The sequence below is a fragment of the Actinia tenebrosa genome, unplaced genomic scaffold (assembly GCF_029948245.1).
Source record: "Actinia tenebrosa isolate PJP-AT-01 unplaced genomic scaffold, QUT_ActTen_1.0 PGA_scaffold3__52_contigs__length_22856419, whole genome shotgun sequence".
NCBI classification, from domain to species: Eukaryota; Metazoa; Cnidaria; class Anthozoa; order Actiniaria; family Actiniidae; genus Actinia; species Actinia tenebrosa.
Window position 1 is genome coordinate 13,937,510 of NW_028292580.1, and position 16,534 is coordinate 13,954,043.

A 16,534-nucleotide genomic window follows, 5' to 3' on the forward strand; every position below is an offset into this window, starting at 1 on the left:
ACTAAAACGCTTGCATTTTAGCACGCGTACGATGTCACTGAAAACTGACCTACAATATTGGCTCTTTCTTGATCCAAATGCATTTTGGTCATTTATCTTGCATTAAAAGGGTCTGATGCAAGAACTGTCAACCAAGATAAAAACAACAAATATAGATGCCATTATTAATTCAATGCTATTTGGAAGTTCGACATTTCCTGTCAAAAATTGGATACCGCAGGATCCCGAAGTTCCGCAGATTCGATGTCATATGTGAGTAGAATTACTTGTTGGTTCTCTCCTTTGTTCCGAGGGTTTTTCTCCGGGTAGTCCTGTTTCCCTCTCCGTAAAAAATCAACATAAAAATTCCAATTGGAATCATGTGGAAGAAGACCCACTCTTTGGAATCCATTGTTCTATCTAGTGATTGACTATTTGATTATGATCCATGACTCCCGTTCCAGCAAGGATGAATCTTTTGCACTGTAATAATCACTCTTTTTTCCTGTAATAATGATAATAATAATAATAATAATAATGATGATGATGATGATGATAATAATAATAATAATATTAATAAGACTTAAAAATTATTGGAAAATGCTTATGTTATTGCAATTCAAATTATAATCACTTTTATAAAAGCTTTTTTAATGGGATATGTCCATAAAACAAAACCTTTCGATTACCCATCGAGATTCACGGAATAATTCGAATGAAAAGTGGTCTGCACTCGCCTTCTACTTCTGGGGTCTCGAGATTCCATTCCCAGACCCATCACATGTGTGTAGATTTGTTCGGTCGGTCTTTCATTTGATTCGAGGGTTTTTTTTGTTTTTGTTTTTTTTGTTTTGTTCTGCACCCCTTTCAAAAGTGTGCTAAATCCCAATTCGATGAGTGAGTTAGCTGTGTCCTTACTTTGATCAGTGCAGAGACCGTCCTTTCAAGGTTTGATCTGTGAGCTAGCCGTGTCCTGACTTTGATCAGCCCAAAGGTTCAATAAAATTATGATCGATGATAGACGCTTCGTAAGTGCATATAAGCCCTGTAGATATTCTCAATTTACTGCAATTCGATTCTCAGGGCAAAATTGAGATCAATTAATGCAAGGAACGCACTGAGTCAACACTACAAGTTTCACTGACACTAATACCATAACCCAGATTAAATAAAGAGCCTCCCTACGTTTTAACGGCAAGAAGTTTAAAAAGACTTGTTTAAAAAGATTATCTTTCATTGCTAAAACGAGTAAACACGACATTAATCTTGTATATATCATATCGTATTTATCTACTAACGGAAGCTAAGATGATAATGATATATAGTAGTATATATTTACCATTAATGTTGAATGAAATATGTTTTTAATTTTCGATCCTGTTCAAAAGTACAGATCGTTGAATTTTGCTTATCTAATTCACAAACATGTAACTTTAACTTGGACTCGATATCAATTGGGGATTCCTAATTCTTATGAATATACTTATTAATACTAAAGAAATTACGACCATTGCTGGGACAGTGTGCTTTAATTAAAAAAAAGTGGATTCTAACGAGGAATTGCAAAAATATATTTGCCGATCACTCAAGGTCAGTTTTAAGAAATCTATTAATAAGCAATGAACTTAAGTCGTGCAAATACTTTGATCTGATACAAATTCAATCAATTTTTAATAGCTCTGGAAAAAATCCTTTGATTGCGGAATTTTGTTTCCCCTATTTTAGCCCTGGGAAAATTTAACTTAATGAAATGGAATCGTGAATGGGAAACGGAATTGAAATGGGAAACGGAATCTCGAAAAGATATTTGTATATATTTCCTTTTCAGAGGCATAGTTCAGTTTCATTAAACCATTTGACAAAGTTGGTAATGTTGATTTTTAATGAAGAGACAATAGAAGACACATTTCTTAAATCAAAAGACGGCGACGTGTCTTCAAAATTTATGATCAAAAATATTTCTTCAAGAAGAAATGGCCAAAATTCGTTCATGTTCGGTGAGATGAATATCCCTGCAAAGAGGAAAGTAAAGGTATTTGAGTTTCCACCTCAGTCGTAAGCTAGTATGTTTTTGACTTCACTACTGTAAAAACCGCATAATCTACGAGTGCTTAACGTAATCCGCTTTAGTGAAACTGATGATAGCGTGGCAATAAAAAAATAGGATCAAACAAGATAAAATTACAGCTTTAATTTCCACGCTTTTTTATTTGCACGGAAAACATACAGATGAAAAAGATAATGAATCAGTAAGAAAAAAATACGTGAAAAAAAAATCATTGTCATTGAGCAGTAAAAGAAGTCTCGCAAAAAGTGACATTGCTGATTCTCATTGACAAGCAGCTTTTCACTTTCATATCGTCACACCACAAAGCGAAGAAAAAATAAGCGTCTTGAAGACAGAAAGGAAGCTACTAAAACACCTTTTAGCATCTTCGATGGAGTTCGTCTATTCCTAAAACTCTTTTTAGTAGCACTAACAAATCGTTGGTCGTGTACGTGGCCCGACTTATCATTTGTGCCTGGCTTAGACTTTCATATGACAGCCTGCAATAATTACTTAACTTAATCCATCCATTCAAAGGGTTTTAAAAGTGACTGCTATAATCCATTAGCTTTCATTCAGTTTTAAAGGCTGTGGTGTCGGTGGTGCATCAGAGATATTTTTGACCGCTGATCAGGAACCGATTCTAAAGAACGGCTAGGAGTAATAAGTTATTGTAAGTGAAATTGAACAGGACACCAAGGCAGTAAATACAGAACGATTTAACAGAACACTGAAGAAGAGCAGGGTGCGGAAAAAATAGAAAGGTTTGTCCTTTTTATTATTTTTATTATTATTCTTTATCCGGTTATACGTTCCTATTTTTCTCTGCGCGAGTTTATTAATTGTCGCTGCATACCATATTCATGAAGTCCAGGTTCTAAATCAAAAATACATTGTCTGTTTAGCCTGCATGTTTACTCGAAATCCGCGGTTTCCCCTCTAGAACTGGACGCACGCAATCCTGTTGCTTTGTGATCAGTATCGTGTACAATTTGTATTGAACGGTATGTCTCTTTACTGTTTGTTTGCTCAAAACATATTACAGTACCTATAATGGTGATTTTTGGGCAGATATTGAGGATATTTAGTCTCAGTACTGTTTAAAAAAAAGTAAGGCTGATGGTAAAGATCGTTCTTTGGAGCTCTCAAGGGCAAACCACAACAAGGCGCTAATGTTGCACTGATATTTTTTGATTTAATGAAGATTTTCCGCCAACAACAAAGCCATGGTAGCTTCAGCATTTTTTATTGAAAAATTCTTAACTTATTGACATATGTAAATATATATATATTTGCAACATTTCTTTCAGTAATCTTTTTTTTTTTTTTGCAAAATTTCTTGCTTTTTTTTTTTTTTTTTTTTTTTTTTCGCAATTTCTGTCTTCGCCATCATGTTTACAAAAAATACTCTCAAATCTCAGTGATTTTGATGGGTGAATATATGACAAGGTATATGCATTTATTGGAAAAAGAAAGAAAAGAAGGAAGAAAGAAAGAAAAAATGAATGAATGAAAGAAAGAAAGAAAGAAAGAAAGGGAGGAAAGAAGGAAAGAGAAAGGGAAACGAGAAAAATGAAATTCGAACGAGAAAGGAAAGAATTCAAATCGAACGAAAAACGCCAACCAGATCGAACAATTGAAGTTGGTTTATGCAAGGTTTTTTGTATTACCTACATACAGTCATTTGGAATATTATTCCCTGAGGGGGAAAAATGAAATGTTAACGCGGATTTTTGTTCTATTTGGAAATATAATGCAGTGAAAAACTTCTTACCAATTTACATATTTGAAAAATCTAATCTATTTTTATCTAAAAAAAGGTGCCAGGAAAAATTCATTGGATTCCTAATTACTCATCATTTATTTATGAATATTGCTGTTAAAGGGTTCAATAGAGTCTGTGGGTAATTCCCTCAAAGTATATTGTACCTGGACTGATCGACTAACAGTTATTGATATTATCGTCTAATAAGTCTCGTCTGATAAAAAAGCGGTATATTTGAATATTTGTTTTTATCAGATATGTTTCCCAAAAATAGATTCTTCTTCTACGACAAATACTAAACAACTCTCATGTAGAATTGTAAACACCAAAGTGGATTGCAATGGATTTTCGTGTTATTGGGTTATATGTATATTGCGGTCCGATAAGTCGATATTCCGGTTTTTCTTTAATCAAACAAGATTAAGACTGCGACAAAGCTCACTTCAATGCACATTTAGCATCTCAAACAACTGATTTGATGTAAGGAAAACAGGCCCTCAAATAACAGAAGAACTGTCTTTCATTCATCGTACTTCCTATTAAAACCTTTTAATGCCGGACACAGACCGCACCCCATAACCTTTACAGCTTTAGTTATCCGTAATGATGTTGAACCGTTCAAAAAGAATCCAACACAACTCTACCGGAGGACTTAGTTGATTTACTTGTTTTACAATTAACTGTGGTTTTTATCTTGAACAAAGAGTCGGTAGTAGAAGATGATTCAAATCACTCAGAATTGTTGATATGTTCCGGCCAGCATCTTCCGTCGCGAATTTCCACTAAAAATAACCGTCAAAGAACGCTTTGTTTCTGCAGGCTATGAAGGCCCTTTAGGCATGTATGTAACTAACTGCATTATTTTAAGTATAACAATGTCCTTTGATTAATGTTCTGTCGACTTCAAACTAGAAAAGGAAATAGCCGTGTTTCGGTATTTTTCGAAGTAGATGCATTGATTTAATTTGGTGATGAAAGTCCGTTTCATAAAAATGACAAAGTATCAATACTTTAATAAATACTGAGTAATGTTGCTAACTTTGAAATGTAATCTGGATATTGATGGACGTTTGGTTTGTAAAGGTACAAAATATATGATTTATCTGGAAACTAGTTCCTTGGATTACGTAGTCAATCTGAAAGAGTGAGAATAGAGGGAAGAGAAGAAAGGAGAGGAGAGGAGAGGAGAGGCAAAGAGCCAGAGAGATACAGAATTAAAGAGAGGAGGCAAACTCTTAGTTGAACGAAATAAAACAATTTATATATTCTTGGCGCTGTTAATTACTTTTTCTCCTATACTCATAATTTTCTAACCAAATAAAGAATGAATATCTTTGAAAGTTTCGTGGTACAGCTTAGACACTACCATTTAGCAAATTGACGAGTATAAGGGATTATCTGCAAACTTACCAAAATATCACAAGAAAAATCAATCTAAACGGAAGGAACTACGAACGGTTACCTAATCTCTTCCGTTTGAAATACAATGTGTCTAACGACATAGAAGTTCTGTATTTTCATGGAAAATAAGAAAAAAATCGTAGATTATTATAGAAAAAAATATTATCAGAACCAAAACAAAATTCTTCGATTTCTTTCCTTCTTAAGTTTTGCTCTAAGAGCGATGTTTTAATTGGTGTAAAAATTATGAGCACAGAGAAAAAAATAACAATTATTTTCATCTTTTTTTTACCCACGTAATCTGTTGTCAAGGATACTACCGGTCACTATGGAAACACTAACATCAAAGAAAATTTGTTTTGCATTTATGAAATAATTGCTGACTGAGTATAGATTTTATATGAAAATAAGTAAAGGGATTAAGAGATTAATTTTGGCAGCTTACTACACAATGGACCAAACCGCCTGGAAGAAGGATGGCATAGTTAGAGGTCCAGAAGAGGTAACTAGTGAATATAATCAGCTATATTTTAGTATTTTAGACAAACAGACGTAATAGATTTGCGCAGCTATACGGTATTAGCAAAGTGTTTTTTTTTTAATTTAAAATTTTTCTAAATTAATTAATTAACTAATTAATTTTTTTAGTGAATTAACATACTCATGTCCATGTATTGTTCAAAATGTTTCTGAAAAAAAAAAAGTATTTATAACTTTGGCATACCGGAGTAAAGGGAAGGAAAATCAAATTAAGATGAGATTAACTAAAAAAAAAAAAAAAAAAGAAAAAAAGAAAAAACAAACAAGAAAAAGGAAAAAAATATTTAGGCAACATATTTGAAAATTCGTAAATCTATTGTGCTTTGGCTGTTGTATCACAGCGTGGGACAATTACAACAGAGCTAAGCTCCAAACTAGATGAAAGCCCATATAACCCACAATACTTTGCCAACCTCAGACAAGACAAAATAAAACCATTTTGTACCGTATATTATTCATTATATTCATAGCGGACGCCCACTTATAAGGAGTATTAACAAGGTTGAGTTTTCGGTCCTCACTCCAGCTTTAGTAATATATAAGTAAAAGCAACACATTGGAGTTGTCGGTAAAAAATTAAAGCTTTCATTTACCTGGGATTTTCACGTGTAGGAAACGGATAATCATGGATGATCACTGATGAAGACCGATTTTTTACTCACGTAAGTGTTAGTTCAAAATCTTATTTTTATAAAGACGCAAAACTGTCTTGATTTTGTATTTAAAGTGAGTAATATCAATAATCTAGCGATTCCAGATTGTAACTAAAGGACTTTTGGCATAATACCACAGATTATGCATTGCTGTAAGGAACTATATTAAAGATTATTATATTCGCTCGCCGAAAAAGTAACTCTTTCTCGGAAGGCTTGAACAATTTGTCAACAATTTTTCTGATGCAGATTGTACTTATGGAACATCCCTTTGCAAACAGATAAAAACAATTTCAAATTTATTTACTTCATAAAAAAACTGCTTTCAGTTATCGCGTAAATTGCTAAGTCACTGGAAATATTAAAAGATAGATAAGGGTTGCAAAATTTACAATTCTACCGTGCCTTTTTTAAACTGATTATTTTCACTCAGTACTTCTACATTGCAGTACCTCCGCTACTACAATAGTAAAAAGAAGAAAAAAAAAAAAAAAAAAAAGTCCAGGTTTTATTTCTTGAATCAGAATTTTCGGGATGTCAACCACATCCCTTCGTTCAGTGAACATTGCCTTGAAGCACTTGTTTTCCTAGCTAGCCCCAGAAAGGTTTTGCTAAGCAAATTATATCAAGCTAAAAAGGTATGCAAATTGCGAAGTCTAACTGAATCGCATCGTGAAATGAAAAATCGAATTCTATAGATTAATAACAATTCGGTAATATTTCTCTTTCGTATTAATTGCTACTCATACAGCCCTAATTTCTTCTGGATGCTTGCCAAAAATATATGAAATTTCTATTTTAAAGTAACTTAAGATTAAAATATGCTTATCTACGTACCACTGGAAATAAATTGTCGTCTCTAAAGAAATTATGAATTATGCCTTCTCTTTTTTGACACCCTGACTGACTCTATGCTACCTTGTTCGTGAGTGAGTAGAATTCCCTCTTGAAAGAAGTTCCTCGAAAATCAATTGAAAACTAATTTAGTTCTGATCGTCGGCGTCTTTCAAAGAAGAAGAAGAAAAAGGAAAAAAAGGAAGAGAAAAAAAAAAAAAAAAAAAAAAAAAAAAAAAAAAGAAGTAGAAGAAGAAGAAGAAAAAAAAGAAACAACATCGCTTGGGAACGACGGTTTTAAGAGCGAGGTAAAGTTATCCTTGAATTCGCGAAGTCGCCTGATTAGAAGCATTGAAAAGGTTTAATATCAAGATATGAAATATTAACGACCAGTTACTCGTGTAAGCTAGCAAAGTACGTTTTTGTGTGTTCAATTTTGTTAGTATGATTGAATGTTAGGTTGTTCAGGGCGACGGAATTGTGATGTGAATAAAAAATAACCTGTCTCATTACAAATTGTATGCTACACTCTTTCTGATCATGTGCTATTCCTATTTAACTGTCTCCTCAAATTTGTTTCGTAATTCCGATAATTCCTTAGAATGACTTTCCCAACCTGACACTGGACAAAGTAGAACAAAAATACGCCAAACACAGTTCAGCGCCAATTATTATCTTTTTTGGATAGGAATGAATATTTAAAAAAAAATTCATGCGATAAAAATGGAGGCTTTACCCAGTATCTATAAACGCAACAAATTATGGCTAATAAATCGTCGAAAATACATTATATTTATTCATGACAAAATGTATTTTTAAAATTTTACCTCTTCTTAATTGGCGGTAACTGATAAATGTGATAAATTTTGAAAAATGATTGAGGTTGCTGAGCTAGTAGACACGCTTTATGCCATAGAAAGCAAGTGTCGTCAAGTATTTTTGGATCTGTGCTTCAGATCATAGCAGACAGCCATAAAAAGAACGCACAAGAGCGCAGGACTTCCGTGGAACATATGAAACCATGGCATATTGTCCAGAAAAAACCTCCGGCTAATATTACGGATGCCCTGCATAAACAACCTTTTGTGGCTGATCAAAGTCAGGGCAGGCCAGGAAAACTCCCGTCATATCAAACCCTGAAACACCCTTTGGGACTTACCTAAGTCAGTAAAGGCATTAATCACAGATCAAACTCTGAAACGACCTCTGGACTGATCTAAGTCAGGGAATGCCTTAATCACAGATCAAACTCTGAAACAACCTCTGGACTGATCTAAGTCGGGGAATGCCTTAATCACAGATCAAACTCTAAAACAACCTCTGGGATGATCTAAGTCAGGGAATGCCTTAATCACAGATCGCGGAACCCTGAAACAATACGGCTCTGGGCTGATCTAAGTCAGGGCACAGCTAACTTTCAGATCGAAATAAAATTCAGCTAGGTTTTACGGAGGGAGGATATCCGGAGAACCCGGAAAAACTTCGAATCAAGGGAGATACCTAACAACTCTTTTTCACGTGCGATGCCGATAAAAAAATCCAGGAAATATAGCATTTTCCTAATTGAACGCTGAAAATATTCAAACTTAATAATTACATTAAATGACTGAGCATTAGTTTTCGTTGAAAACATTTATGATAGAGTGCATTTGATAAGCATACATGTGTTTCTATTCATCAGTTCATTTCGGCAATCTTTTTCCACTCTCAATGCCACGTTCATGGGTCTTGATATTGTGTCTATAATCTTAGTCGCTTCTATTGGCTTATTTGTCGACCAAACATTCAGTAATTTGTCAGGAAATTAGGATTACATTACGTTACGTCAATGGTAGACAAACCATTTTATATATTTTAAAAAAAAAAAAAAGTTTATTTAATCTTTTGTCGTCCAAGAATGAAGAGCTTGTTCGAAATACGAACGTGCTGATATATACCTAAGTAATTAAAAAAAAAAAAAAAAAAGATTCAAGATCAAAATCAAGAACCGTGATCGATGATTAATAGAAAATTAATATTAATAATAATAATAAAAGTTTGTTCAATCATGTGTCGTCCAAAGAGGGAAGAGTTTGTTCGAAACACGAACGTGCAATAACTATCTAGCTAAGAATCAAGATCAAGATCAAGATCCGTCCATTTATTCGTCTATTCATTCATCCAAGCGTCCATAGTTCATCCAGACCCCCTCTACTAACTATGTTAATATTTATTATCTGTACAACTAGTAATATCAGTTATGGGTGAATACGAAAAAAAAAAAAAAAAAAAAAAAAAAAAAAAACAGTCGAGGGAAAGAACGACATGACAAGTGTCCCAGTTTTTTAAAACTTAGTGATTATATGATTATATGATTATTTATTAATGTCAGTTATGGGTGAATAATAACGAACAAGTTAAAAACTAGTAGGGAAATAACAACATGACAAGTGGACCATATAAATTCCAACTTTGATCAAAGTTAATTAAAAATTTAATATGCCCCCCTTTGGACTAGTTAGACAAAAAAAGCACTTATTCACTACACTTTCTAAGACTATCGTGAATGATCACGTATTTATTTGATTTACTGCTTGTTAGTTCTGATCATTATGAACCACGTCGCCGGTTTTCCGTAGCTAAACGCGTATTTGGGAAGAAAATAAGTTATTTCGTGTTGGACGTGACTCGGCACCCGAGCCCAACTTTGCACAAAATTACCTAAGTAATTTTACAGACTGATTATCGATTTGTTAGAATGTCTTAGGAAAGCCGAAAAACTAGCTAGCTCCTTTTAATAACTTACCACCGCCATCTTATCAAGAGATTAGGTTTCCATGGAGACAGATTGCGGCAAGTTGACACCTTAAAAGTCAATTAACTCACAAGTATCTTTTGCATTATGCAGTGTTACGAAAATAATACCCTTTAGAAAATGCTTTCAGTTATCGCTCTTAGATTCATTATTGGACATTTATCATTTGTAATAACATTTATCATTTGTGAATAACTACGGATTTTTTTATATCGAACAGATTTTACACGTCAATCATTTGCTGCACAGGAAGATTTATTATTTATTCATATTTTTTTTACAGGAAGATAGTAATCAGTGGAGTGTGCGTAGTTGAATGCTCGATATAAGGTGTGGTTTTTACCATTTTATTTTCTCATAAACAAACAAAGATTCCGCCGATCAAAATATCATCATGAGTTTTAATTTATGATCATTCACTAGATAAAAAGATTTAATATTGATATGAAAGGTTTGTTATGCTTCTACCATACAGTCTTTTACAGGGGCCTAGCGATATGGGGGTCTCCAAAAAGGAGTTTTACTGAACCTGTGGATATGGCGGGAAAAGATGAAACGCGTACGCGTCTGTATTGGCGGGAAAATTGTACATTGTCTTGCTATGACAGAGACTTTTGCTAAGCTAGAAATTTCCGAACTATGACAGATTTTAACATGGACCAGTGTTTGTTTTAGAGTATCCAGAAAATTTGAACTTTAAAATTTCGGGAGGCATCCTGATGGGTGCTCTAGCTACTCCAAGTCAGATCACCACTCCTCTATCCAATGACGCACTCAATAAAAAGGTTTCGTAAGGCTTAGGCTATCGGCGTTCGACCTTCATCACGTCTCTGTAAAACCAGTAAACTATTTTGAAATCAGATTACTTTTTTTGGAAATAAGTATTATCGACTTTAATTATTTTCTTGCTTTTTCAAAGTCATGCCGAAGTTTCTTTTTTTTTAAATTAAGGGCGTGGTATACCTGTCCGTTAATTATAAAAGCCCTCTGCCGTGAGCCAGAGAAAGCAAAACTGAATGAGTAAAACCATTATCTGCGTAGAATCATAGGAAGCGTTTTTTTTTAGCAGGTATGTCACTAAAAACGTCAAATTTAGATACCTTAAGGACACTAGACCCAATTTAATCCTTAAAACACATATTTGCGATTGGATACAGCCGTTATGTCGTACCGAATAATCTTTATCATCAGCAGTAAGCAAAATCTTCAAAGTTATTACTCTCATTTATTTATATTACTCCGTAAATCAAAATTTTGTGTGTAGTGGAAGATAATTTTAAGCCTTTCCGAGACTAATCACAACAGCGATCATTGAATGAAGATTACTTATTACTGAAGTTTGGGTTGTAGAATAGGTTGACCAACTTTTTATCTATAGACAACACGGTGACTTGTGATAACCTATAAACGATTTATTTTAAGTAAGGAAAATTCCCGTTTTTTTTATATTAGGATTTATTAAATATTCATAATTTTAAATTGCAGCTGTTCCCTTGACTCGTTTTAAAGTTTCAACCCTTTACTGTTTCCTTTACTCGTTTTAAAGCTTAATACTACTGTTGACTTTTAACGTTCATCTGAAAGCATAGATTTAAAGGGCTGAGTTAACAAGTGCTAGAAATAATCTTGTAACGTACGTAGAAAGAATTCGACATTTTTTTTTTTGTCGCAGATTTAATCTTGCTCTGAATATTCAGTAATAATGTTCACCCGTAAATGAAGATAGCCTACATAATAATCAATCATATCATAATTTGTGAAAAATTCTAAACTTCCTTATAGATTAATAATGCATTCGTTTTTTCTTTCTATGGTGTAAATATTCTGTTTTGTTCTATGAGTGCAGAAATTATCTCTGTCTCTCTCTCTCTCTCTCTATATATATATATATTTCTCATAATGTAACAGAGAAAGGACTTAACACCAAAGGACTGCATTTAAATCGTGCAGGAATAGGAATCCTTGCGCAAGATTTCAATAAATATCTTAAATCTAAAGCATGATTAAAAGGTAAGGAACCACTAGACGAAACAGATTCCTCTATTCATCCCTCTAGTATTGTCTCAAATACTAATATTGATAAGTCTGACGGTGATAATAGACCTCATTCTATTCCTAATGTTAGAGGTTTTAAAATGGCCTCTTTAAATATAACTAGTCTTGTAGCTCATATAGATGAACTGAGATCATGGGTCATTCAGCAAAATTTTGATCTTCTTTGCATAAATGAGTCAAGGCTCGATCCATCAATCCCAAGTTCAATGGTGAGCATCGAAGGCTATGACATCCATAGGTCTGATAGAAACCGCAATGGAGGGGGAGTTTGTTTATACTTGAAAAAGGGCGTAAATGGGAAAAACCGTAGTGACTTAACTGATGATAAAGTAGAGTCCCTGTGTTTTGAAATCATGAAGCCAAATAGCAAGTCTTTTGCCGTTTTAGCCTGTTATAGGCCTCCTAACTATGATACACGCTCATTTTTCAATATATTTGAAAATGTGTTAACAAAAATAGATTCTGAGTTTAAGGAAATTTATATCCTAGGGGATTTAAACTGTGATTTATTATCTACTAATATTAATCAGCAAACCCGCTATTTGAATACGACTGCTGAATTGTTTCAACTTACGCAGTTAATCACAGAACCAACTAGAGTCACTGAAAAAAGTAAAACCCTCATTGATGTGATCTTAACGAATAGCCCAGATAGGGTAGTCCGAAGTGGAGTGGTTCACATTGGTATCAGTGACCATAGTCTGGTTTATACAATACGGAAAATAGCAATTCCGACAAACAACAATCACTGTAAGATCTCATTTAGATCGGCTAAAAACTTTGACTCCGACAAGTTTCTTATGGATTTAGCAACACTCCCTTGGGATTGTTTGGATAATAAGGAAAGCCCGGATGACATGTGGGACAGATGGAAAGAGTTATTTCTCTCTGTTCTTGACTCGCACGCTCCGATCAAAACAAAACGAATAAGAAACAAGAAGTCTCCCTGGATGACAACTGATTTGAGGAAAGCTATGTACGATAGAGATAAAATGAAACAAAAAGCTACTCAAACGAATTCGAGGGACGACTGGAGTGATTATAAGTCTATTAGAAATCGCGTCAACAACGAGATAAAAAGAGCCAAGAAGTCATATTATGAAAATCATTTTGCACAAAATTCAAAAAACTCAAAGGAGGTCTGGAAAGCTATTAATGAAGTCCTCTCACGAAGGACTAAATCTGGCTCTTATGTAACATCTATCAAAACAGGTGATACATCGATGTGTGACTCGAAGGAAATAGCTGAGGTATTCAATTGTCATTTTTCTGAAATTGGGACTAAATTAGCTTGTTTAATTCCCGATGGACCGACTGCTTATAATGATTATCTAATTAGAATTGGCTCAACATTCACCTTACGACACACATCAGTTGATGAACTTATGAAAATCATTAATTCTATTGACGTTAAAAAAGCGACAGGTCTTGACGGTATACCATCTCATTTCATCAAGATTGCTTCACCAGTAATAAGTCAATCACTAGTGAAGCTATTCAATCAATCAGTTGATAAAGGGATTTTTCCTAACGGCTTGAAACTTGCGAAAGTTACGCCAATTCATAAAGCTAATGACAAAGATGATTTGAATAATTACCGTCCCATTTCGGTCTTACCTACTATTGCTAAGATTTTCGAGAGAATAGTTTTTAACCAGTTATATGAGTATCTAAACTCAAATAATTTACTTTCTCAAAAGCAGTCGGGATTTAGACCGCTTCATTCGACTACTACTGCACTCCTAGAAGCCACAACGGAGTGGCTTACCAATATGGATGAAGGTAAATTGAACTGTGTCACTTTCCTAGATTTTAAAAAAGCTTTTGACACAGTAAATCACTCCATACTTCTCCACAAATTATACTATTATGGGATTGCAGAAGAGTCGATAAAGTGGTTCAAATCTTACCTCACAGATCGTAGTCAGAGATGCTACATAAACCATACCTTATCTAGCTCTAGAACACTCGATTGCGGCATCCCTCAAGGCTCAATCCTTGGGCCATTATTATTTATTATTTACATAAACGATCTGCCAAATAGTGTCAAATTTTCAAATGCTAGAATGTATGCTGATGACACAAGTCTCACCACTTGTGGCACATCACAAAAGACTCTATTTGACGAGGTGAACGCTGATATTTCCAATATTCATAACTGGTTGAAAGCTAACAAACTTAGCTTAAATTCAGCTAAAACAGAGCACATGTTTATTGCTTCTGACGATAAATTGAAAAAAATTACCTCCGAACCACACATATATTTAAATAGCAAACCAATTACTAGAGTCTCTACAGCAAAAACTCTGGGTGTTGTGATTGACGAACGGGTGTCTTGGGTTGCTCATATTGATTACATTTGTAAAAAATATCCTCTGGATTGAGTGGCATAAGACGAGTCCGCGATTACATCCCCTTGGAGACAGCTATTACCATATATGAGGCTCTCGTTTTACCTTGGTTTGACTATTGTGACGTGGTATGGGATAATTTACCAGTAACGTCTGCTGAAAGATTGCAAAAAATGCAAAATAGAGCTGCAAGAATAATAACAAAAAGCAGCTACGATGTCAGATCTAGTGATATTTTAACTTCTTTAGGCTGGAAAAGCTTACAAAGAAGAAGAAAGGAGCATAAAGCAATAATGATGTTTAAGACTTTAAATGCACTTGCACCAAAATCTGTAAGGGAACTCTTTTATTTTCAAGAAAATACCTACGATTTTCGTGGTAGAGAGAAGTGCTTAAAGTTACCGAAACCCAGCACTGAGTTTTTAAAAAGAGCTCTCTCTTATGACGGTGCAAAAGTGTGGAACTCGTTACCCCAAAGTGTCAGACTGTCCAATAATTTAAAATATTTTAAGAGGAATCTTTCGTCTGTTGGTCCTTAACACTTCAATTACTATAATATTTTTGGGGGGTAGATGAGAATTTATTTCATAAATCTGTCTATATATTCTTAACGTTATTATTAATTTTTTATATATATTACCTATGAACTCGGTTTTCATGAAAACCAATTTGTACATTGATGAAATTTCCCGAGATTAAATAAAAGACATCTCTCTCTCTCTCTCTCTCTCTCAGATATTTCTCTCTGTTTTTTCTGCTCTTGTCCATTGGATATTATAACCTATTTAGGGACTCCGTGTCCTTTTGTTGGATCTCCTTGGAGTTGATGTTGGCTCGTTCGAGAATGCTCATCAAATAAACAAATTGGCTACTGATCATGAATTATTCATAGACAAACAAACCATTAATTACTCCCATTGTGAATCGCCTTAGCTCAGTCTGTGCCTCGATTGTGTACAAATGTGTCTTTCTTTTCTTTCATTAAGGTCCATTGTATAGTAAGGAATGTACGCACTTCGGAACAATACGAGTTGATTATAATGCCACGGGTTTTGGTTGAATAGCCTTATTATTTCAAAAAACAAACGAGACTGAGCAAAGAGAACTCGAAACTGGAGTATTGACTGATAATCTTTTGCACTAAATTCAGTTTTTCGTCATCACGCACTTTTGTAACCAGTAGAATAACAGACCACTCGATAAAGTACTCAGTCCTATACTTGCTTATTCTCAACAAAAGAGGCACTCTTTGTGATCACGCTAGTTATATGATCCGTCCTTCTTGTCATTGAACGTTTGACCAGTGATCATCAAGAACAACTTGGACATCAACGATTCAAACGGTCAGCCATGCACTTATTTATTTATTATTTCTTGACTTTTATTATTTTAAACGAGATCCAGATCAATCTTATTCTTAAGAATTGATACGACTTTGTGCCCTCTTGTAGACTCCCTTTTACCAACTCTTTCCGCGCGTTTTGCCAGCGAGGCAGCTATAATTTAAATCTGAATCGTTCCTTGATGCTCTCAACGAGCTGCCTGTTGAATACAATATTGAGCATCTTAATCTGCAATGCTATTCTGCCTGTATATAACATACACACCTATTTTAGAAATCGTTGTCGCACCAAAAGCCTCAAGCAGCAAGCCAGGACCGCAGAAAACGCCGGTACTTTTAGCTGTAATTAGTTTATTCATGGTGCATTTTCATTATTTGACTTCACAAATTGCTCCAAGCAAGACTGCTTGAGATGATAATTAGTGTAGAGCTATAGCCGCTTGCATGAACCATGAATAAATCAATTATAATTAAAAGTACCGACGTTCTCTGGAGCCTTGGCTTGTTACTTGAGGCTCTTGGTGTGACAACGATTTTCGAATTAGGTGTATATGGCTATACTATTGTTTTGAAGAGCAGAACAATACAGACTTAATTAACATCAACATATCATGTTTTTTTACTTAATTAAAGATATAAAGTTAGTTTGTTGCTGTTTACAGTTAATTTGTTTTTCCATGATCAATAACTGAAGTGCACTGTTTAAGGATGATAGCTGTTTTCACTTTTTTTGCAAAAAAACCCAAATAACAAAAAACAACAACAACAAAACT

General features: G+C 34.2%; 2 protein-coding genes across 4 annotated transcripts in view; both read left to right on the forward strand.

Annotated features, from left to right (window-relative positions):
- LOC116289483 (histamine H2 receptor-like) overlaps positions 1 to 16,534 on the forward strand; it is a 61,330-nt gene that overhangs the window by 40,140 nt on the left and 4,656 nt on the right. The window contains exon 1 of one of the 3 annotated variants that reach the window (XM_031696425.1): positions 2,263 to 2,790. The exons of the other annotated variants lie outside the window; for them this stretch is intronic. The gene's annotated coding sequence lies outside the window, so the exon portion shown is untranslated. Of the gene's footprint in view, positions 1 to 2,262; positions 2,791 to 16,534 lie in introns of those variants that run through there. 3 annotated transcript variants of the gene reach the window in all.
- Positions 12,149 to 15,926, forward strand: LOC148908712 (uncharacterized). The gene is made up of 2 exons (XM_089035951.1): positions 12,149 to 13,850; positions 15,871 to 15,926. Exons 1-2 carry the CDS (start codon positions 12,149 to 12,151, stop codon positions 15,924 to 15,926), a joined length of 1,758 nt encoding a protein of 585 aa, XP_088892077.1.